Source organism: Diadema antillarum, unplaced genomic scaffold, assembly GCF_040938485.1.
Source record: "Diadema antillarum isolate AM-2024a unplaced genomic scaffold, OU_Dant_1.0 seq00001051_RagTag, whole genome shotgun sequence".
NCBI classification, from domain to species: domain Eukaryota; kingdom Metazoa; phylum Echinodermata; class Echinoidea; order Diadematoida; family Diadematidae; genus Diadema; species Diadema antillarum.
In genome coordinates, this window is record NW_027271881.1 from 749,249 (window position 1) to 774,611 (window position 25,363).

Consider the following 25,363-nt stretch of genomic DNA (forward strand, 5'->3'; position numbering starts at 1 on the left):
TTTTAGGGGGGGGGGGGGAGGGGTGGAGGATATATTTCCATCAATACTTTGAAAAGGAATCTTTGGAAAGAAAGAAAAGATGCTTCTCAAAGAATGAGTGTTTGGAGAGAAAAAAACAAGAGGCATGAGATGAATTTCAGTGCCCCGAGTTCCTCATGTCTGGTTTCATTAATCCCAATAATCTGCCCAGATTTCTGGATTTCAGCATCATGTTTTAAGGATCCGACATTCGGGAGCTGAAGAGAGGTATGCTCTGTAGTCAGAGACTTTCCCCAAACTAGTCTCTTTTCAGAACACACAATAAATGTTGCTATCTCGGCAAATTATCACACAGAAGTGCCATGTGTCAAAGCTTCCTCTTCTTCTTCTTCTTCTTCTTCTTCTTCTTCTTTATCCCTTAGTTTTAGATTTTTAACAGCTCGGAAGCTCACAATGTGATACACCAAATAAGATAGATTAGACAAAGAAAATGCAAGACCAAGGTGATGATTTAAAAAAAAATAAGTGGACAGAAGTAATTTCTAGTTTAGACAGCCATAGCAAAAGTGTAGATAAAATAATAAGGTTATGACAAAATGTATTACTGTAAGTGTCAAGAATGCTGAACTTGTGTGTTTGTGTTTGCATTGTGTGATATTGATATTTTAGCACCATGAATTCAGCATTACCTCTTCAATTAAGGGTCGCATATTGAGTCTGTACAGAAAACTGGCAATTTTTTTTTCTTTGAAAAGCAAATGTAAAGAATGAAAAAGGGAAAATTGAATAGACTTGATTTTTCTCTGCATTGGACAAAAGAACTGAAATCATAGCTATTGTCTTTGTTGGTAGTGTCTTGGCACTTTGTAAGCTTAAATACTTCTGGTAATTGATGTTGCAAATTGTAAAGCATGAAATGCATCAATTTTCATGTGGACATTTTACACTTTAATACATCTGAATACCACTCCAAATTTTGTGGAAATATGTATCTAGTGTATCTCCAATATGATTTTAATTTTGCAAGAGAATTGAAGAGGACATAAAACAGTGCATGATATGCTGGTGAAGATCTTGAAGTCAAGACCCAAAATCTGGCAATAACATTGTAACATTGCTATTTCATATGGTCAAAACCACTTCACTCAGTAACTACCAGTCCCACATATTCACATCCTTATTTACATGTTTGGGTGTGGGTATTTTGCACTAAACTTATGTTGTATATGAAGATCGATAGTTCCTATGAAAGAGACTGCCCGGGAATCGGCACAATCTACTATGCAGAGAATAATGCAGGCAGTTTCTCTTTGAATATCATTTTTGCATCACCAAACATTTTCCTATATATGCACAAACTGCAGAATGTGTGAGGTAATCTATGGTAATGGGAAATATTGAATTACCCTGAATAGCTCAAATTTTCTCTGTATAGGCCACAGAACATTTTGCGAGGTTTCCGCTTTTCCCCCTGGATATCTGGGCCTCAGTAGGCGTATGACTTGATTGTCCCCGCATCTCCGCACTCCCGGCAGAACTCGAAAAGGAATACGAAAGGAAAATTGCCCCACTGCCCGGCAACCCGCTCTAGACATTTATCACCCTACAGAACTTTAGGGACACTGCCCAATGCAACCGTGCCTAAATATTGACACACAATTTGTTTGAAAGCTCCGAATCGTTTGGCATTTGTCGGCTGCCCCGCAGCTTCACATAGCTACGTCAACAGAGACTGGTTTCTGGGCAATGCCCCGTGTGCCTTGTTGCTTTCTTTAATTCTTTCTCTTCTCTTTTCTTTTCTTTCCCGCTTTATCTCTGTCTGTAATGCCTGTGATCCTGGTTCTCTTCACCAAGTTTCCTTTGTTCTTGTTTTCTGTTTATATGGGGGTAGTTTTTATGGATGTGTATAGTTGACAACAAGTATTAGCATTGGACAAATAAGTGTGGCATTCAATACTGTGAGCTTGTATCTTTTTTTTTTTTAATCATTATTCTTCTTTTGGTCCCTGTAATTACCTCAGGGTGGTTACATCAATTCAAAGAAATGCAAATTGACAACAATTCAAGCTTGCCTAAGGAGCAGCCATCATTCCAGATCATCACTGGATGGTAATGATACAATCTTTCTGTAAAGATCCACAGATGAATTCCCTCTGAAGTCAGGAATTAGCAGTATTTGGCCCAGTTTGAATTTACGGATTGTATGTTGTTGCTGGTTTGTTTGTTTTTTATGTTTTGGGAGCTTGATTGACTGATAAAGTGTTTAGATGCATGTCTGTTTTGTTACTTCATGCAGCACTTATTGTTGTACATTTTACGACACAACGACCACAAATTTCAGGTGTTGAAATCATCAAAAAATGAATGCACACATTCAGTTGAGCAAAAATATTGACTGGGAAACATCTCTTGAATTTGATTTATCAGACATGACATGATTTGAAAATAAGAAATGCTCAGAACCGATGTAGTCGTATTACTCTGTCACCCGAAAGGTGAATGGATACTTCCATTTGTAAAGTGCTAGTCTCCCATCTGTAAAGAGAGTCACAAATGATCCCAGTGTTTGTATGAAACATATTTAGCGATTAAAACAACATTTGATATACATGTCAAATCGAAGTCCCTAAGTTTTTTCGAATTCAAAGCCCTTGTCTCATTCTTCCCCCACCCCCCCCCCCCCACCCCCAGATTAGCTTGTGGTGAAATATTCAGGTCTCGTGTGAAGGCTTGTGACTCTCTTTCCTGATTTTGCTTCACCCCACACCGGTATCAAGAACCTTTTGCATATCATTATCACTCTCAGTCTTACATCGAAACTCTGCCAAGCCCTTTCTAACCATCTTTTCCCCTTTTTTTTCAATTCTCTGTCTATCTGTTTCTCTGTCTCTCTCTTGTATACCATATCTCTTGACCTATCTCTCTATCTAGTACATTCCAAGTAATTACAACGAGTCATTAGTCAGATGTGCTTGATAGATGCGCCATGTAATGGAAAACAACATCCTGTCCTGTCCTAGTTTATACATCGTGCTGCTGTGCCATCGACCAGATTTTTTGTTTTTTTCGGGCCGACCAGATTATTATTCTCCATTGCAAAAGTTTTGAGGCTGCAGAATAATTCATGACATGGAGGCAGCACCATTACTGAGGTTCAGTCCAAAATGAATCTCCGAGAATCTAGGTACGGATTACATGGAGAGGAATTAACAGAAATCCTCATTTTTTTCCCCCTCATTTATTCATCAAACTCTCTTCCTCTCTCTCTCACTGTCTATCTTTCTGTCTTTCTCTCAATTGTTGTCTCTTTCCAATTTTCTTTCCTAACCCCCCCCCCCCCCCCCCCCCCGGAAAGAAAAAAAAATGTGCCTGTCTTGATCAAGTGTATTTCATGTTTTGCTGATCAATGAATAACTCAGGCAAAAGAGATCTAACATAGACGATAAAAACTACAGACCTTGGTACATAGTCACAGGTTAATTACACCAGGAATACTCATGGAGAATGTTATTATTAACCAGGGAATGTGCCAAGCATGTTATTGTAAATATGAGATTTCAAGTGGTATTAGAACACAGTGGCATCCAAAAACAGTGTGCTGTCCTCCAGCATGTGTCATATCAACAGACAGACAAATGTAGAATTTGGAAATACAAACAAATAGACCTTTGTCCCATTTTTTTTTTAATCCAAAAATTTTATCACCATAACATCAGAAGTACCTTCTTTTGGCACTACACCTTACTGATTTTTTTGTCGTTTTTTGTTTTGTTTTGTGTTGATGGGGGAGGATCTATCATGTGCAAAATTAATCGCATGTTGTTTTTGGCGAAGATTTGTCTTGTAAGTACGTAAATGCCGTTGCACACTCACTCAGCAGAATTTTCCCATGTATTGTTTGGTATGCGCCCATCGCTCACGCGGACAGTCATCCTGCAGAGAGGTGTAATGTTTATCCTGGTACTAGGGTTACCAGCTTCTCAAATAGGATAACACTGATCACAATTTTTAAGTGGGTTACCTTTTCTCCCATTACATATGGACAAAGGCTCGGTGTCATTGGGACTATAGCTCGATGAGGGTCAACAATGCAATGCCATACTTTCCGGTGGTTTCTCTCCTGTTTTTCCTCCATCTCCGTATTCCCTTAAGATGAGCTATATTGTGGTGTTTGTGGTGCTTATACTTATTTTGCTCCGCAGCTCAAGTGAAGCCATTGCTGCCACTCATTGTCCTGGCCTCCACCGCGTGTTATGAATATTATATATTATCTCTTTTAACTAGACTCGACAAGAAGCCTTCTTATTGGGGGAGGGAATCTGTAGTTGTTCATAGAGGTTAAAAAACTTTCAGAATAGACAAAAGTCCTTCAACTTTTCTTCATCCAGAAGTGAAAAGAGAAAAGTTTGCACGCTATATCGAAACTCCCTCATTGTTTGAAGCTTTAAAGTGCACCACCCTTCCGTACTTCTCAAGGTGAACTGAACAAGTAGAATGAAATGAACAACAATAAAAGCAATAGAAATCTTATTAGAATTTAATATCAAATGAGAAAGGAAATAGATATCAAAGTTTCAAGTGTTTCCATGTTTACATTCATATTGGTTGCAACCACGTATGTAAAATAGAATAGTTGTTGTTGTCATCACCATCTCACTAGTCTCCCATGGACCTGCACACACATCTTTACTAAATTTTTTTTTGCCTGAAATTAATTAGGAGACAAACTTAGTTTTGGACCCTCGTCTGTGTGTGCGCTCTATGATGATTGCACATACAATGCTGATTGCTTCAAAATTATTGGGATCACTATATGGATAATAGCACAGCATTGACTACATGTACAGATAACTACTATCATGCGTGCACGGTTAGTCGTTGCAACTTGGTGCATGCAGGGAAATAATAATAATACACAATATTTTTCGAAGCACTTATCACATTGAAATGTCTCTAAGCGCTGAGAAAACAGAGAAGAAAGAAGGTACAGTTTCAGAATGTTCAGATATATGGATATATAGCATGGCTTTACATCGCTTGCATCGTTTACTGTAGCATTTTTAGTAGAGCATCAACTCTACAAAAGATTACACAAATATTTTTCCTTTTTGGGGTCATAGAACATGTTTGACAAAAATGGTTGGAATTTATCTTTTATGAGTGAATATGTCATTGTGCTATGACATAAGTGCTTGCCAGACCATCACCCTTTAATTGTTCATGTTTGATAACTGTCTATAGCAGTGCCTCAAAAGTAAGGCTTTCAGATTGAGGGGATCAAGGAGTGCTAGCGTAACTCACAGCATCATTTGTTATACCTGGGCTCTGATGTCATTCTCTAATGAATGATTTCCAACTGAGAGTCACATGAGCTCCTTGAACCCATTCAGCTTTTAAAACCGAGCAGGAGGAGCCCCAGCAGTAACTCACGCTGTTACGGTTCCAAATATGCCACCGTAAGGCAGCGACATAACGGAAACTGGGGCAGCTCAAGAAAGACGCCTCGCAGCATTCGTAGGACTTATTTGTAGTTTGCTAGCACACATGCACACAAACATGTAAACATATACACAAACACACCACACACCACACACACACACACACACACACACACACACACACAGACATCTTGCCAGTGCATTTAATTTTCTCTCTTCTTAAAATAGCAGGGATACCAGGTAGGCTGTGTGTGTAGACAGGTGTGCCGGGCTGGAGGTGTTAAAGTGGTTTGGTAATATGTGCTGTTCACACCAGCCGGGCATGATCTGTACACTGATACACAACCCGCAGGAGTGTGCTTCGGTTTCATCAAATTGTTTTGTGGATTTGGTTACGTGGAGGATATATCTATGTGATACTCCTCAAGTGGCGCTGAGTGAAATCCTGCTGTTTTAAGATGAAAGTTGAGTATGTAGACCACAGGGATGAGTGATTATGTTAACTAAGATAACATTGCCATCACTCTCTTGTTCTTTCTGTATCTCCCTTTATCATTTTCTACGTCTCCCACTTTCTTTCTTTATGTTTTCTTGTTGTATTTTTGTTCGTCATTTTTGTCCATTTCATTTGGATCCTACCTAGCAGCATTCTGCATACACTATCACCTGAATGAAGTTTAGATGTATACCGTACATTAAAAAATAGAAGTGGAGATTTTGGGAATGTGATAAATGTGTTTTGCTGTTGAATAAGCTATTTGTTAGACATGAAGAAAGAAGGGCAACATTATGTATTATCATCTATATAGGACGTTTTAGCGGCGCATTAAAAACGCGTATTGTAGTCAACTCAATTTTTACCGTTCAATATCGGAGCATATTGAACGAATCGCATAGACCAACGTATTAATTCCCCATAGGCTACCGTTGTTACTTGCCGTTCAAGATCACACGATATTCAATTCTGTCTCGTTTATTGCGTGAGCGCTTGCTGAACGCGCAAATACTTGCTACTAGTGCGCGTCATTTTGTTACAATTTTCACAAGCGCGCAAACATCTTGCTAGTTGTTTGTTTCAATACGCAGTTTTAGGGGCTTCCCCTTTTCAGCGCTGGGATGGGACTGCCGAGTCAACTTCAAAGACGAGTAGAAGCCGGGTAATTTTGTGCAGTTCATGGTTGCTCTACTTGATTGTATAGATGATAATAATTATATTGGATGGCCTTGATTCATGGAATACCAGGGAATATTGCACTCGTTAGAGTCAATATTGCACTCATCTTCGATTCGTGCAATATTGGCCCTAACTCGTGCAATATTCCCTGGTATCCCATTCATAGCCATCCAATATAATATAAATACACAATAGGAAATGATAGGATAGTGGATATCATGCAGATGTGGAGACTTATTTGAATGGGAGGGGTATCAAAACTTACAGCACAAGAACTGTAGCATAAATTTGACGGGAAGAGGTGAACTCCAGTAAATGTTTGAGAAAACTGTGTTGGGGCAAGGAGTTACCAGTTCACTGGTAACTCCTTGGTTGGGGTAGTGGTTTGTGAATAGGAAGATCTTATATAATATAACTTAAGGTTTTTTTTTTTAAATCTAAAGTTTGATAAATGTTTTATGATCTCATTGATTATTGTAGTATTCTTTTATCAAATAATGTAATTGAAAGTAAACTATTGCAACTTTTCTTTCTTTTGTTTTGGAGACAATGCAGTTGACTCCAGTTTATAATGTTCAGATGAGAAAACTAATATCACTTTTTTTTTTGTATCACTGCCGTTGTTGTCCTTCTAGGGGTATAATGGGGCAAGCCCAGAGGGGAATGAATTATCAGGTGAAATCTTGGGTGATCTCATCCTCGCAGGCATCAACCGAGGGGCTCCTGAAATCACGCCTGACATTAATGCCATGCTATCTGTCAGGAGTGTCTGCAGGAGCAAGGTCCCTCAGAGAGGCTCCTGGTTTCCACTTTAGCTGCCATGACCCGATCTACTGTGTCTCTTCCTTATTCACCTCTATCTCCTTTCCTTTTCCTTTCTGGTTTTTTTTTTTTCTCTCCTTATTTCAATAATGAAAGGGGAAATGATAGTCTGAGGGGGGAAGTCCCCTAGCATCAGGAAAAGGTTATTCTTAGATCAAGCCCCACCCCGCCCCCACATCCCAGGTATTTCTACCACATTACCACAATATTGCTACTGGGAAGGGTTGTTTCTGAGGATGCCAGAATTAGGGGAGGGTTGTCGGAAAAAAAGTCCAAGGAAATGGATGGCTTTCTACAAAAATGATAGCAAGAAATTTGGGGGTGTGTAGTTTGAATCAGATTTTGTTCGTTCGAAATTCAAATCCTTGTTGGCAGAATGTTGAGAGAGAGCACAGCACTTGCAAGGGTAGCATGTATGTTTCATGTTATCACACTGCTCTCACATAACATAACACAGTATAACATATGTATGATGATTGCTCTCAAAGAGAGGTAACCAGAACTGTGACAGTGCTTGTGGCAAACCATACTCAAGTCAGAAAATTGCAGTCAGAGTGCCATCTACCATGGAGCTTCAACAGCAGACATGGCTGTTCCTGTTAGTCCTCCATCGTTTTTTTGTAAGGGTGACACAACATTCGCTCCTGTGATAATTGCTCCGGTGTTATTTTCTCTGAGGACTCAGGGTTAGGGTTATGGTTGTTTGGGGGTTTTAGGTTCAGTTAGGATTAGGGTTATGTTTGTGGGTAGAATTTATGTTTAGCTTAGCGTGCAGATATTTCATGGGAGCAACTTTCCCAGGAGCAAATGTCATGGAACCTATTGTAAGAAACACTCTGAAAGCGTATATTGGTAATCATGAACAAACACAAAACAAAACAAAACGAAAATCATGTCTTAACCTCATTTTTCCCACCCCATGGTAACTCTTTCTACAACTCAAAGACATTCCATTGAGACACAACGAAACGTCTTGTTGTAGACCTGTCAATCATAATGTAGATTTTGTTTTTACGACAAGGTTGTGTTGACTTGATCTTTGAGAGATTTTTATGGCCCTACCTTCCTCCATTGATTGACGGAGATGGGAAATCTGTCCAAGGATATTGAGGGCATGTGTAATTCATGGGATATGACATACTATATAAACAGTATCTTCCATGGTATTTTTTTAATAGAAGCACATTTCACGAGTAAACTGATAGTCATAAAATTAACAACTCTCAAATATATCGCTTCCCATGACATTGTTGCGTTGTGAATCATCTCCAACAACCAAGGTGGGAAAATGGAAAATGCTCACTTTTCCTTTAAAAAAAAAAGACAATACTTTTTTCTCATTCCATCAGTGTGGTTCTCAATCGCAAATTCAACCACCTGCAAAATTGTCATAGAAGTCCTAATTCGTAAAATTATGGTATTTACAGTAACCATGTAGTTTATGTATCCATGAACTGTAAAAGTCTTTATTCTCGTGTGATGAATTTTCTCTATTCCTTTTCTGTCTCTCACATTCACAGAAGAGTGTTTTCTTCTGTGAATTTGCACGATAATTATCTTTCTGCATCTTTCTCTAATTAACAGCAACATCTCTCTAACCAAAGCTGCAAGAGTTGCTAGCGGGATGATGAACTGAAAATAAATGGCTTTACTGCCTTGCATGCACTCCAGGCTAATCCCTAGATGAATGAGAATTTTAACTGATAGTCGCATCATCAAATGCAATTAAATCATTTCCCACAGAATCCAAAATGATAAACTAAAAGAATGGCATTTTGACTTGCGACTGTTTCTGGCAACAGCACTCCAGTGTTTTATTAGAAGAAGAAAAAAAAATCCTCTCTACTCAACCCCTATACCTTCGATTCTTCCATGCTGACTACAGAAATATTTCTTTGCAGTTGACTTAGATGCTTTTGTAGCTTGGCACTACCACAATTTCACCAAATTTGCTGACGGCTGATCAAAGTTTTTTAGGATGCTGTGCTCCATTATTCAAGAAAACTTACAATAAATGTCACTGAGGAGATAGAAGTTAGTACCTTAACTGTCGTAATTAAAGTGTAATGAGATTGTTTACCTGAACATGTCATATGAAACATGATGAATCCTTTGTGCACTTTGCTTTGTTTTTAAGGAGCATGTGCCTCTATTTGAAATCATCTATTAAATATTTTACCTAGAGAAATGCTCACTCTCTCTCTCTCTTGTTGTGACTAGTGGCTATATAACTTAACCCATTGAGGACGAGTCTCGAGTATACTCAGGCAAGGGTCTATGGGATATGCATGTTGCAGCAAAATCAGTCCGTCCTCAACGGGTTAAGACTATGTTACCTTAATAGAATATCTGGTAAAACACTCTCATGTAATGGCCATGTTTTCGTCAATGTGAAGTGTTTGACTATACATGTTTTCAGGTTCTTGACTGTATGATTCATTTTTTTTTTTCATGAATTTCATTTTCTTTTCGTATAATGATCACCACAATAATGGTCTATCGTTGCCAAGGGTATAGGTTGGACATATTTACAAGGATGGTGTACTTGGATGAAAGTAAGAGAGTAAGGGATAGTTTCACTTAGAATGACTTCCGTGGCTCACTGCAACATGATACAGTACTCCCAGTCCCACATGCAGCCATGTGTGTAGGATACCCCCAGGGGGAGGAGACTGCTAATTGTGGTACTGTGAAAGATGCCAACTGTAGCACTGTCTTGGGAATAGATTGTGGGTTTCAGAATGAATGACGAACATGGATTCCAATGAGCAGAGTACAGTGGTACCAATGTACTAATCCTCACATTAATTTGTTCTCGCATGTAAATATCAGTCTTCCAATTTTTAAGATGCCAGTATGAAGTAATTCAAATTGTATTCTTATGTTTTTCCACTGAATGATGTTTTCCACACATTTGTTGATTACATTATTATTATGCCAACGACTTCCATTTTGATCGCTGGAGAATGCACTGCAAGTCTGCTGAATGTGGCACATCTCGTATACCATGAGCGAAGAATGAATGCAAATTGTGTCCCAAGCAATAAGCAAGTAAGGAATACGTTGTGTAAATATTACAGTACCTAGTTTATCAGCTTGTCTGCTCTTGAGGAAAAACACATTCAATTACGTAAAAATGCAGATGGCAGATTTTGCTAAATGGTCAACCCCCTACCCCATTCCTTAGTATGAAACATTTATGTATCTAATGAGAAAATTGAGGTGCTTATAGTGGAGGTGCACATTTCTGGCTTGTGAGGGGATCTTTGTTTTCGAGGAGAAGCTCTACTAATTTTATAAACAATCTATATAAGATCAGGATGCAAACTTGAGAAATGCTCTTGGGGTAGGGTCTAACAATGCCAGTAGTGGACTTTGCGGGAGATGAAACAAGTCTAGCTCTATCCAGGATGGTTTATGATCTGTTTTGTGGCAGGGATGGCACTCTGAAAGATATGTATCGGTACACACAGAGCTGCCAGTCTCCCTTATTCTGCAGGAGTCTCACTGAAAATGCTGAAATCTGTTCATGTGTGAATAAGAGAATATTAAAATCTCCCTGATTTGGGAATTATTTTCACCCATTGAAATGCATGTAACACACAGATATCTCCCTGATTGCTGTGTGGAATCTCCCTAATTTGGATGTGGGAATGTTGGCAGACCTGTACACTTATAAAAGGTTTTTCATGGAAACTTCCACCACTGTCCAATAAGCATTCTCTGGGTTTTGATTTGCTTAATTGTTTCCATGGAAACTTCCACCACTGTCCAATAAGCATTCTCTGAGTTTTGATTTGTTTAATCGTTTTCTTTGTTTCTAGCGATGTGTTTAGCTTCCCCCCCCCCCCATCTTTGTCAGTGACTGCCTTTCCTCAGGGAGTTCTGACCAGACAAGCCCTTTAGCAAGTCATTCTGCCGGAGCGACTGCTGTAAGTAAGCTTTGGTCAGAAAGAGAACCTGGTATAGGATACAAAACTCGATGAGGCAAGATGCCTTTCAAATTACTAGTGCTTTTTTACAACACCACAAGGAATATTGAGGAAGCTATCAATCTGTAAAGTCATTTCTCAATAGGACCAGACTGCAAGTAAAACAGTTAAGTAGAATTAGCCAACGCTGCACACTGTCACTGCTCCGATGGTCCCTGACCAGTAAAAATCACTGTTGGACCAGAAACTTTTTTCAGGAATGGACCAGTAAAACATGGAAAAACTGGGTATCCAACGGTCCGACAGACAGGTCCGACCAGTAGAAAAAGTGGGTTAGTGTGCAGCCCCGCCTTAGCTCTCCTTAGTATTGGATGTTTTAACAGCAAAGAGTGGCAGAGTGGCAAAGAATGTCAGTTTCATAAAATGTCCTTTGCAGCAGCAGCCTTAACTTTTACAATACTTATGATTGCAGACGTATGTCATGTCAGATACGGCATACCATTTTCGAAAATTTATCACAAAGCTTTAATCTGAAAAGTCAGTACTCATTACTGAAAGTATCCTCTAGACTACTCTCTGGTTTGTTGCTGTGCAGAATGATGGTGTTGATTACACTTTAACAAGGCACTTCACAGTGGTTTTCACTGTAATGTGAGATTTTCCCATCCAACATACTTGTAACAATGTGACCATCAAGCTTCTGTTCAAAATACTGACAAAGATCATGTTGGTAACTCAACTTTCCCTCATGTGGTGAATTGGTACTGCACTGAACAGCTCCTTTCCCTGATAGTATGATGCCAAATCATAGCCAGTTCTACTTCTTACATCCAAAGTCATTGGTGTATGCCATTTTGGATTAGTCATGAATGTGGGACTCTAGCATTTGCATTCATTTTTTTTAAACTCAGCACATGAGAGTATATATGACTAAGGGCACATTAGGGATCAAAGAATAGTGAGTAACCGCTTTGACATTCCCGAGAAGGTGACAAGGAGGTGATGCGCAAGATGTATCTGCAGACGGAGATTGATTGTAGAAGAAATTATCCGAAAGAGCTGACCTGGTCCCTGTTGCATATAAACTATAAAGGTAATGTTACAACAAGTGGTAACTCTGCAATCAATGTTAACTATCATTGCAACATTATTCGATGGCCAAACGATGCCAAGAAATCACTTCCTGTTTCCACTCATTGCAGAATTACCATCAATTTTAAAGTTACCATAGTTCTTATGCAGTGGGTCCCTAGTCTGCACAAAAAAAAAAAAAAAAATGGTATGATAATTAACCTTTAAGTTTCCCTTGTCTGGATAGATATGTAACCAATAGGTTGCTTGAGTAAACAAAAAGGGGGAGGGGAATGAAAGGGGTCCATGACATGTTGCCATTTTGATGATTTATCCCAGACACATTACCTGTTGTCCCCGACAACTGCATGTACAAGACTGGAGTGGAAGGATTCATGTCAAAACTCATAAATCTTCGGCACGAAGCAGGATGATTAGCAACTGAACTGTTGCTGAGTAGTGAGGAAGCTAGATGGGGGGAGGAACAGAGAAACTTGATGGATCATCCTCTCAAGGAGTAGGGCTGCCAGAATCATCGGCCATCTCTCAGACCACATCTCTTTCATGTTTCAAAAGCAATGTTTGCTGGGCATTTGAATTATTGAGAGTGATATATGTGTATATTCCTTTGGGTTTACCTATATCTACACAACATCAGCTCTCAGAGTCCATGTAAGATTTCTTATTCCTCTTTTGCAAGTCTAATTCACAAAATACATTTTCCTAATTGCCGTACATCACTCTTTGATATTTCTTCTGTAAGGTTTGCACCTAGGTTTGTTCTTGAGAAGCTTCTGTGTGACACCACAGTATAATAGCAAATCGAGAAGTTCCATAAGTAATATTTAGTATAAGTGATCATTACCCAGGGTATATTTATGAAGAATATTCATATATTGGCATGTCTGTTTAATTCTATACACCTACTACTCATGAGAACTTAACCAAATCATGCTTCCGTAAATAAATAATCCAAATGACCCGAAACATTCATATAGGTGTTTGAGTGATATTTCTGGCTTCACCAAAAGGCATCACATATAGGGGGAGGGGGATCAGCGATAGACATTGCTTGTTTTATTTTCAGGTGTTAGTGGTAGTTCCAAGTGACAGGGATAAAGTTTGTCAGCAGCAAAGTGTTGACTAATTGACTTATGTGCATTCTTTTCATTAGAAAGATACCCTGAAACATCATTTACTGTTATCTCAGGAAGATTTGGACACACTTTCTGAACAGATTCTTCCTCCACACCATTCTAGTATAGTTTTAAGATGTTGGGATTTTTTTAATAGTTTATTTTTCTTGTCAAGAAGCAACATATCTTATTCAAGTGAATCGATGCTGTGATTTTAATTTACATTGCGTTGAAATGATATTCATTAATTATTGAACACATATTTGTGGTACATAAAAAATTTGTCCTTGTTCGGAGTGCAGCATATTAAGAAGAATGCAATATTACTACATGTACAATGAAGGGCTAATGTATGGGATATTTGTCTGTAATCTTATTTCATGTTGCATCATACACACTAATGTTTTCTTGTTTGTATCATAGTGTGCTGTCTGCCCATTGCTGGGCATAGACCAGCCAAAGTTTATGCATGCTAATGTGAGTCAACATGAACTAATATGTCTGCCACTAGATGAGGTATGACTTGAATTCATGTTGTACGATTGTTTTTGGTGGTGGTGGTGGTGGGGGGGGGGGGGGGTGTTTGCAAGCATGGTGTGAGGTACCTTGAGATAGGCAGGAGTCATCTCTCACTCATGGTGACTAATGCAAGGAGTGAAAGCAAGAATTCAGGGGTTTTTAACCTGCTCACCCTCAAACCCCCAGAGGAGGTAAGGAAGCAGGAAGCCAGCTGCTAACTTTGGTTTTAACTGCTTACATCCTGGCAGTGTATCACTCTGTGGGTAAAAACCTCCCCCCTGCGCTGATGTTTTATGGGCAAGGTAAGACCTGTAGGTTTTGTCCTGTGGGCACAAAGACCTATCAATCCGTACCAGGGCAGTTTGGAAATCACGGTGAAAGAAGGAGAGGTTTATTTTTAGATGGACAAACACAATCCAGATTGGAAAGTATTTTGAAGGCTTAAAGAGAAAGAGAGAAGGAGGGGATATCCAAAGATTAGCAATTTTTAGAGTGATGTGTGATATGGGAAAGGGGGGGTGGGGAGGGCAATGTGAAACTTTGTGACACCTGAGGTCAGACCGAATAAAATTATAAAGCCACCCTGACACTTGCACATGTTTGGATTTGCACATGGTTTGCCCCTTTGGCACGTACCATTTTCATGTCAATGAGGAAAACATTCATGGCAGTGTGTAGGAAGATGTTGGCCAATGCAGTCAATGAGTAAAATGTGTGTCAAATATTCAAACTGTTCAAAATTTGGGCACAGCTAAATCTATGGGCAACTTTTAGATGACGTCTTTGTGCACTACACAGAATCCATTGTGAGCTATGCGCAACCTATGCACAAACTAGCCATTCAAGCACATGTCATAATCTAAAGCGGCACGGTGCAGAAGTACGTAAAACACTTGAAACAAGTCTTGTGACCAAAAAAGAATAAAGAGGTGACCAATGCAAGCATGTCATGGCAATGATTACCAATGCCTGAACAATGTGTGTGGCATAAACACGATGTGACAATGCATGTCCTGAAGATTATGCATTTTGTGAACTATCAATTTTGTAAATATGACATGACCAGAAACAGACCATGTGCCACTAGATAGCATGAACTGGCACCCCATAATGCGGGGGCAGTGAGGAAGCCAAATTTAGGCAGGTGTCAGGACAGCTTTAATACACTATCACCTCCCTGCACTATGTAAGTACATGTTCTAGCCTACAGCCTGAAGAGGTATATTTGTACAAAACTGAAGTAAAGAAGTGTAAAAATAAGTAGATATTCTGAAGCCTTGTCAGAGCTCATTAGCATTGAGGCATCATTAAAAAACAAAACCAAAAAAACAAAACAAAAACGCCCTAATGCAAAATTATTCAGATTTGTTATTCAGCTCCACAATCTACTGACTTCATATGTGTCAGAAACTTGCTGCTGGTAATTCAGTTTCACAAAATTTCAATTGAAATCTGGTATTTCAATCTGCTGAAACTACAAAACAGTTACACAATGGAAAATTAATTCTTAAGAATAGCTTATATGTTATAGATGCATACGGTACTGGTACCATACAATCTCATAAGGGGGAAACAAGATATTAAATTGAACACGATGGTGTTAGGTTATGACTACACAATTAATACCACGGTATGTACAGATCATATGTCATCCCCCAGAGCTACAACTACAAGTGGTAGTCATGGTTTGACATCCATTGATGTTTTGCAGCCACCATACAATATGAGAACCACTTGAAGATGCAGGCCTGCACAGCATACGAGGTTCAAACAATCGCATGAACTATACATAGTGTAACTAAAAATCGGCATTGTACGACACAGATCTCTAGAGGTCAGCATATTTCTTCGTAGCCAAGCAGCTACTACCGCAACTCCTTCCAGCAAGATGTGAGCTTTCCTTGCCAATGTGGCTTGAATTATGGAATATGTTACGTGTTTACATGGAGATATATTCTTAGCCTTGTGAAGTGAAAATGTCAAAGATATAGAGGGGAGGGGAAAGATAACAGAAAGATACAGATCGTGCCGCCATACCACCTTCAGAGCAAATGATGGAGAGAGAGGGAGAGATAGAGACACACAGACATACAGACATACATACATACAGTCAAACAGACGGACAGACAGACAGAGAGGGAAAAAAGAGAGAGGTAGATAAAAAGAGGAGAGGGAGGCATGGAGACCGGACAGTAATGAATCAACCTGAAATGTCAGGAGAGTAATTTCTGGCAGCTTGAAAGGCTAGAGCGCTGAAATCCAGGGCAGTCAATAGCCAACCTTTCGTTGCTCCATGTTCGGATGTGATTCATGGCGTCTATGTTCGTAGAATTGTCACATTGAAATGTCAGCTCTGCACCTACTTCGACTCCAGTCCCATCCTCTCCTTCACTAATTTATTCTATCCTTCTCTCCCTCTCTCGACTCAATATGCTTCCTTTTTTTTTAGGTCGTAGCCACACACTTTCACACATACACCTGTACACACACCTACGTGGTATATAATTCTCTCTTTCTCTCATTTTGTCCGTCGCTGCACCAAAATAGTGTCATTCTGTGAGCCGAATCCCAGACACAGTCCTCTCTCACGCTTTTCTGCATGCATGCATTGCTTCTGAGCTTAAACCTTCACGAAAAAGATCCTGGCAGACCTCATTTTCTTCCCTACGATTTTCACACTGCAGGGGCGGATCCAGGAATTCCGTAAGGGGGGGGTGCCTTTACAAAATTAAAGGGTGCGCAGGCCCCTCTTTTCATTTCTTTTGTTTTAACAAAAAATAGAGGGGGGCACATGGTGCACTACCCCCTGGATCCGCCACTGCACTGTGGAGTATTCAAATAACATGTGTGGTGATTTGGCATGATGCGTACAAGAATGCTGCACATTTGTGATTGTACATGATTTGCATGGCAAATCTTCTCAGCAGAGAATCAAATCCATTTAAATGCAAAAATATGAAGAGAACATCAGCATTTGTATCCCCAGTTGATGCAATGAGTCAACCACAAGATGCCATAAGTTGTGTTTTGTGGTATACGTGTGAAGTTGTTTATGCACTGAAAACTTTCTCACTAGGATTAAAAAGCACTCTGCCCTTCGCTTTGCAGGCAACCGGTGCACAGGTATATTAAAACTTCAAAGCTCAAGTGATATCACTTGCATTACAAACATTACCCAGAAGAAACATGTTATGGATTTTTAAAAATTGCTATCAGCACATCAAATTCATTTTGTTTGTTCATAATCAAAAGATGATCCTTTATATGGACAGTGGAAATATCCTTTAAAAACTTGAATTTTTATTTTGTATCATTTTTTATAGTGCTGGCAACCAAGCCCAAGAAAGCCAAAAAAGAAATGAATGGAAAATTTTGAGTCATTGTTTGCTGTTGGATCAGAGAGGGTTATAGGTATATGTTACTTTTACTTTTTCCCATTACAAATTATATATTGCCATGAATTTAGTTGTCAAAAAAGTGCCATAAGTCAAAAAAAATTTTGCAGGACATCCTGCTACATTTGTAAAGTTTTGATTAGGCAATTTCTTGTGTATGATAATTGAAGAAGATTTTAAAAAGTTAGTAGGTTCTTTTATCATCGTACAGACCTTTTCTGAATATAAGATATTTGTTTCACATATCTATAAATGTACAAAACAAACACGCACACCACCTATCGAGCTATAGTTTTATTTTACAGGAAAAGAAAACATTGTGTGGTCAGTTCCATGTTTTTTTATTTCTCTTTCTCAAAGCTTAAGAAAAAGAATATATTTAGGGAGAATGATTCATGGTATTCATATTTTTGATCAGGGTTTTTTTTTTTCGCTCTCAAAGAATATGATGCATGATGATTTTTCGGAGTTGGATACATATGTCAGTGACCTCATGTGAGCTGTGGGGTGGGCGGATGCACTCTGTCAGGGAGTTTACACATTTGGGTTCTGAGCGCTCTGCCATCGGCTCTTCAACCCGGGCAGCGCCTCTTCTGATTGATGTTGACACTTTCTACCGGCTGCCGAGGAAGTATGTCTTTCCCTGCCATGATAATATGTCACAAAAAGAAGGTAGCCACAGGTAATTCAAGGATGAAACCACCCCCCCCCCTCTCTCTTTCAATCTGTCTTTCTCTACTTGCCTCACCCTCGCCATCGTTTTGGGATGTTGTCTGATCGTCACTTCTTAGTGTCTAGCTGACCAAAATAGCTGTGATCTCAAGGGCTACACTGCAGAGCAGATCTCAGTGCCTTTACTTTCCAAATTTAGAAGATCATATCCTGTCAGTGTGTGTGGCAATTTTTTTTCCATTCTTTTTGTTTCCATAATATGATATCCCCGCGTGCAGTGTGTTCTAAAGCAGACATTTTCTTTCTCTACTTTAACAGAAGTACGGTACACACACACCCAAATTAATGCATTTTGAAAATATAGTTTTGCATCCTTGTGCAAAAACTGTAAAATTTGTGTGTGGGCTCAAAACACTTAATCATCGTGATCTGCATTGCGATGTAAAAATTGACCATATTTTCCTTGAGTGGTGTGTGTGAGGATCAGCTGATTTTGCTATAACACACATTTCCCATAGACAACTGCCCGAGTATACTTGGGACTAGTCTTTAAAGGGTTAAATGAAGCACAATTTTAATGTACGTGGCCCCAAGGGTCCACTGAAAGACATTTAAAAAAAAATAAATCTGCCTGTTGAATTGACATATAAAAGTGATGGAGACGCTACCAATTTGTATTGTCCTATGTGTGGATGTGTTACCGATATGCAGCCTTTGCTGTCTATTCGTCTGGAGGTCTGCAGTTGTTTTTGAATGTATGACATGTCTTTGGCATATGACCCCTGTTAAGATAAGAATTCTCACACCTGCTCAGTCTGTCTCTCTCTTTCTCTCCTGTCTTATAACCAGCTTTGGTGTTATTTGATGTGATGCCTTCCAAGAATTGCTGCCATGGCAACCGGTAGAGCCACATCTGAAAGCAGAATATAGTTTGCAGAAAGCAAAGTACACTGACTGAAAAAAGAAATAAGAAAGACACCCTATCAAATCATTGCTTCCCCTACCCCCCCCCCTCCTCACATAATCCCTGTATTCTATCCCATTCCTCTTGCTTTTTACCCCCATCCTCTCCCCATCTCAGACTTCCTCACCGAATCCTCCCCTAAAACCTCCGCCCATCACTCTGTCCCCATTCTCGACTTAATCACTGGGTGCAGCCCCCTAACACCGGGGATGGTCTTGGGTTTCAGTCACTTTGGCGGTTATTGCACCTTGCAAGGAGTTCAAGGCAGCTGTTAGGGTCATGTTACCGCCATGTTCTTCCTCTTGTCTTAGGCTCCCCATCAACACCTGATAAGATGGCAAACATACTTAGAGCTTGTTAACTTTGCCCCCCTCCCCCCCCCCCCCCCCCCAGTGAGAGAGATGAAGATGTTGATGGTGTCTGAAGTTTGTTACCCTTATATGCTTTGCTCCAGAAAAAAAAAAAACAGAAGAGGTATCTCACGTTTCCTGGATTACTCTGTGGGAGAGACGGATTTACTTTTCAACTTCTATTTGTGCCATATGCTAGACTGCATCTAAAATGATTGATAGTTTTGAGCATCAGATTGTTTCTAGGTTTTTTTGTTATATTTATTCCTCATCAGTTATCAAAGAGTGTGTACCCCCCCTCCCCCTCACCCCCATATATTTTCATCTTGGCAACAGCTCATTCCCTCATTGAGTGCAGTCACTGTGAATGATGTCCCCAAATCAGGCCGATTTCAGATAAACTTCCCCACAATCATTCTTCTGCCTTACTTCAGAAAGATTCTCCTAATATTAATCCAGATAGTTGTATACTGTCCATCTTTTTCTAGAAAGGAGAAATGGTATCAGAGTGGCTAGTTAATGCGGATGATTTGGCAGATGTCATACCCGCCAAGTTTCCTCAAATATGCCACTTTAACGTAGAGGAAAATAGTGATTGCAATATTGTGAATATTTCTATTTCATAGGTCTATGTTACAATATTGTTATCCATCACCCCTGCAGTAAAAGCGAGAAAAACAATGAGTATCACGATGATTTCGGTTTTATTTTCTGAGTTTAGGTCTGTTTCAGTTGTGCTGGTTGAAATGTTTAAAATTATAGGAACAGGAAAATGACTACTCTCTTGAAATGCAGGTACTGACATCTGATACATTTTCTGCCTGAATAAAACAGATCTGGCATCAATTGTTGTGTCACCCAAGCCCTTCCAGAGTATTCCAGTTACATGACATCCATGGCTAACAAGTGACAAGCCTTTTGCTGTTGTTGTTGTTGTTTTTTATGCACATACCAGCCAACCATCCACCGTTATCAGTGGCCTCTGTAATTCTTGCCCTTCCTCATACGTGAAACTCATGCCTGACTGAAGTATCATTTGAATGCAAGGCTTGTCATTGCTCTTCATCATCATGTGTCGTTGTGTATTGTGGCTTGTGACCTTTTGGCTCTAAAGTGACTGGGATGACAGAGCAGATATATGTAGTCCATCATTCTCTTTTCCCCCGATTACATTCCTCCCTGTCAGCCGTGATAGCATAGGCACAGAATCTTTCCGATGGATGATAATTCTTATTTCTTGCGTCCAGGGGATGATGAATTTTCTGAGTCCCTAGGTCCATATTAGAATACAAGGTGTAGTGAGTTAAAGGAGACCTCTGGATGATTTTCAGATTTTTGCATTTGAATAACTATAGATTAGTTATAGTGAGTACAGAGTTTCAGATTTTATGATGACTGGGATGAAGAATAAGAATATTTTCAAAATTTAGAACAAATTGCAATGAACAAGGATGATGACATGGCAGAGTCACCATAAAGTATGCATGAGTTGGGGCTCAAGGAAGCAGAACAAAAGAAGAATGCATGCATAGATTGTACACAGGTGAACCCGAGAGCAAGCGGTATTGTAAAAGAATTACACTGCTACATTTCTGAAATATGTGAACCTCCTATGTCGTCATCATCCTTGTTCAGTGTAATTTGTTTAAGGTTTTTCAAAGTGTTGTTTCTCTGATCAAAAACCACAATAAATTCCACAAATCTATAGACCTACATGGAGTTGTCGATTTAGGTACTACATGATGTGAAATTATGAAAATCGTCTGGAATGTCCCTTTAACCCATTGAGGACATGCTGTTTTTGCTGTGACATACATTTCCTGTAGACACCTGCCCGAGTGGACTTGAGACTAGTCTTCAGTGAGTTAGATATCATGGCATTGGATCCATGGTAAAGATGTTGCTTTGGCAGCATACATTGAAAGCTGTTTAAGCTGAATCTTTAGAAGGGTTGCTGGGAGCTTAAAGAATATGTGATAATTGCTCAGATTTATGCAGAACAGTGCGGATACTTACCGTATTGATCAAACAAATTTTGTTGGTCAGGCTATTAGTAGTTTTATGAATGATATTTTGATTGGAAAATTAAGAATTGAAGTGGGCATGTTCATCCCTGACATACACGTTGAACACGTAATCAATCTTAGTTTGTCATTGTCTTTTAATGCACCCATTTAGGCTGACCACCACTGCTTCTTGACCTTTCATATCGATGCTCTCCCGGAATTTCGTCGATGAGATTCACAAAAAAAAAAAAAAAAACGCTCGAAAACATGTTATTGCAAATGCCTTGCCCCTCTATAGCAACCAGCCCTTTCCCCGTTGTGACTCGTACGATATGATAGAGGTCCAAGGAGCGAGATGACAGTTTCTTGGCCGTGATTCATGCAGCTCCGTTTGCCTCCAAGCCTGCCTGCCTGGCCTGGCCTAACCTGGCCTGGCCAAGTCGAGCCAATCATATCTCCTCCCCCCATCCATGTTCTGCCTGACGCTGCCTGCTTGCCAGGGGAGCCCATCATTCTCCCGTTTGCATATTTGGTTTACCCCTGCAGGGATTTTTTGAGGGTACAGGTCGCTCCTTTCACGTATACAGATGTACCTCCCCAGCATCTTCTTGCATTCATTGTTGCTCTGCTCCTGTAATGATTTTCCCCTTTCTTTCCTGTCATACTTGCCTCATATTTTTCTTTGATAAGGACTCAGATATTTACTGTATATACACTTATTGTTGCACTCATCTTTGGTCCCCCCCTTCCACTGCTGACCCCATACACCTCCCTGCAACATTGTAATAATAGTGGAGGAACAAAATTACTGTATAAGCGAAATATATTGCTATGTTTTTATTTTTACATATTTTTTACTTTGACCAATATTAACAACTAGAAAATATACTAGAAGCGAGAATATTGCCTCCTGTAACACAAAGATGTTTGTCATAGTACAGGTGGGAAATTGCTAAATTTTCTTTTGAAAAGTGATAAAATTTCTTGTTCATTCCATCAATGTGGTTCTTGATCACAAATTCAATCATGAGCGAAATTGTCTTACAAGTCTCTATTCACAAAATGCTATACTCGTGAAATGTATAGTGTATACAGTAGCATGGCTGTTATGATTGAAGGGCAAATCTGGACCAATTAAAAGGCAGTCTGAAAAGAAAGAATAAAACTTACGAAGCACAACTGTGAAAACTTGATCAAAATCGGATATAACTTGTGGAAGTTATGAAATTGTGAAGTTTTGCTAATTTTTGCAAAAACGTTTCTTGAACAGTAGATGTGAATATGGGAATGAGTGAGCTGAAGATGTCATTACCACACAATTTCCTCTTGATCATGCTCAAAATAATGACAAAAATTAAATTTTTCTGCCATTAAAGTGTAAAACATTGGGTCATTCCTGGCTAAATATTTTTAGAATAATGATCAATCAGATATATTAGGATTTGAGACTGGTTCATATTTGCATTTTAGCGAAAAAATGCAAATTTCAAGATTTGTGCATAAAGCATAATATGGCAAATTTTGAAGCAATGATGACATTAACTTATACTAACTCATTTGCATATTCATATTGATCATTCAAGAACTGCTATGTGAAAATTAGTAATATCTCACTTGTAATACTGGAGTGTAAATACACAGAAAGTAATGTTTTTCTGATTTGAAACAACTATGTTGTAAGACCTTACCTCATGTGTATGGCATTCTTGTTATATCATTTGGTTCTGTTACTATGTTGCAGCATTTGATTGGGGTGCTTGTAGCGTAGTTCATGTTTGTTTACGTGTGTTCGCAGAGAAAAAAAAAAGGGGGGAGAGACAGAGACCCAAAACAGATGGGAAGTGTTAAGTCCATGCTGATTGGTTGATTTACTGTGATCGGCAAAGCAGAGCTCCACAACAAACATTTCATCCTTGTTCTCTTGTGCGCCGTCGACAAGCCAGAGATGAAGTGGAGCCCCCGAGATGATCAGAGACGGCTGTAGGAGGAGCCGAGACCACTTGACTGATTCCAGCAGATGAGAGATGTCATTGCTCTTAAAGGTTGTGTGCCGCCTCCCTCTCTGTCTTCTTCGATCCCTCTCCCACAGTCTACCCATGGGATGTGTTTCACTAGACTTCTGGAAGTAATCCAAGCAGCCTGGTGGTTTATTGAAAGTATTAGCAGAGATCTTGCTGCAGATGCTTTTTCCTAGTCCTCCTCCCTCTCCCTTTGCTATAACCCCCCCCCCCCCCTCCACCAACCATTCTTGAAAGGATGGTTATTATCTAGGGCTGATTTAGTTCATGTGCCATCTGCCAGCTGTGCATTGATATCATGAAAACATCCTTATCTCTCGAGATGCTGCATAGATGCGGGCATCACACGTCATCTCTCCCTCCATTCTCCTCACAGCAACCCTCCCCAGTGATAGAGAGAATGCAGCCAGCATACTGGTGTATAGATGCACACAGGCGTGCAAAATTCACCAAGAAAGCAAACGCATTCATCATGACGTGTTTGATTTTGTGTTTGTAGCATGCGTTCGTGGGAGATGTGGAAGAATGTCCCATTCATACGCTTCACTGCTGGTATATAAAGCTGTGGAGAACATCGTGCTCCTCTTTGAACTGAGACTTTTAATCAGCTGTTCAATGTTTCCTACGTTTTATGCATTGATGTGTGAGAACATCGTTCTTAAAGACATCTGTCTTATGTTGACAAGATTTACATCAACATTAAGTGTTTAAGGTTTGAGGCAAAAAACTGAACATAATCAAATTCATCCTCTCTTAAGTTGACCTAGCACCAGTCAATAAATTGGCTATAAAGTCAAAGAAAAATTCTGCCTGCATAAATATAAACATGTGGCAATTATATTGCATAATTCGAAATTCATGTAAGTCAAAAGATTTTCCCCAGTCCCTTTTGATTTGACTAGGTGAGGTTGACTGTATATTTTATATACTTGACAGGGTCAAGCGAACTACCATGCTGCAACTTATATGCATGTTAGGCGTTGGTGGCAGTGGTCAAATTAGAATTCCAGCAGAGAGCAGAGAGGCAAGTCCTTTAAGACTATAAAGAGTGACACATTTCACCAGCACGGTTGACAGTCATTTGAGGGTAGGAGACGGGCGGGGTCGCCGGGAGCTTAGCAACACAGGGGCAAAGCAAGCGGAGACAGGAAGTTGTCAGGGAGCATCAGAGGTGAAGGCAGAGGATTTGACATTAATCCCGCTGAAGATGAGACCCGGTTGCCATTAGCAGCGCTGATGTGTAGGTGGAGACAACACTGTGTGGAGACGGGAAGAGGAGGAGGAGGAGGAGGAGGATGGGGGGGGGGAAGAGTCTTAAGAGCTTGTCTCAACAAGGCTGCACTGCAAAAAATTGACGTTATCCAGATATTGGGAAGATATCGTGGGTAATCAGCCAGCAGCTGTAGCAGTGCTCTGACTGACATAATCAGTCACATGGTATTCACAGAATGAAATTTGCATGTGGATAGAATGGTTAATGAGATACACACTTTTCATAAAAGTTTGACTAGACAGTATTCCTGGTCATACAGCAGGGTTCATATTATTTGGACACTTTGCTTCTAGTACGGTAATCCCAGGAGTGACTATTAGGACTGCATATTCCCTTCCTAATTATGATATACTGTGGCTTTCCGAAGGAACAAGTGCACTTCATTAGGTCTGTTCATTCTACAAGAAGAAGTTGTCATAGAAATGGGCACAGAAGGTTGTGAAGCCACACATATGATTTGCTCCATGTTCTCCAAGGACATGCCTGGCCGGAGGGTTGTGCTTACGGGTACGTGCGATGAGATGTACAGGTGTGCGAGTGTTGCACTTTAATTCAGGGGGTGTATGTATAGGCATTTCTGAAATAGATGATTAGCAGTTTTTGAGTCAATCTTC

General features: G+C 39.7%; 1 protein-coding gene across 1 annotated transcript in view; it reads left to right on the plus strand.

Moving 5' to 3' along the window:
• The window catches only part of LOC139743128 (uncharacterized), a 67,287-nt gene that overhangs the window by 20,089 nt on the left and 21,835 nt on the right, over nucleotides 1-25,363 (plus strand). Inside the window, exon 3 of the mRNA XM_071653637.1 lies at nucleotides 25,226-25,278. Coding sequence (XP_071509738.1) covers nucleotides 25,226-25,278 — 53 coding nt within the window. The remainder of the gene's footprint in view (nucleotides 1-25,225; nucleotides 25,279-25,363) is intronic.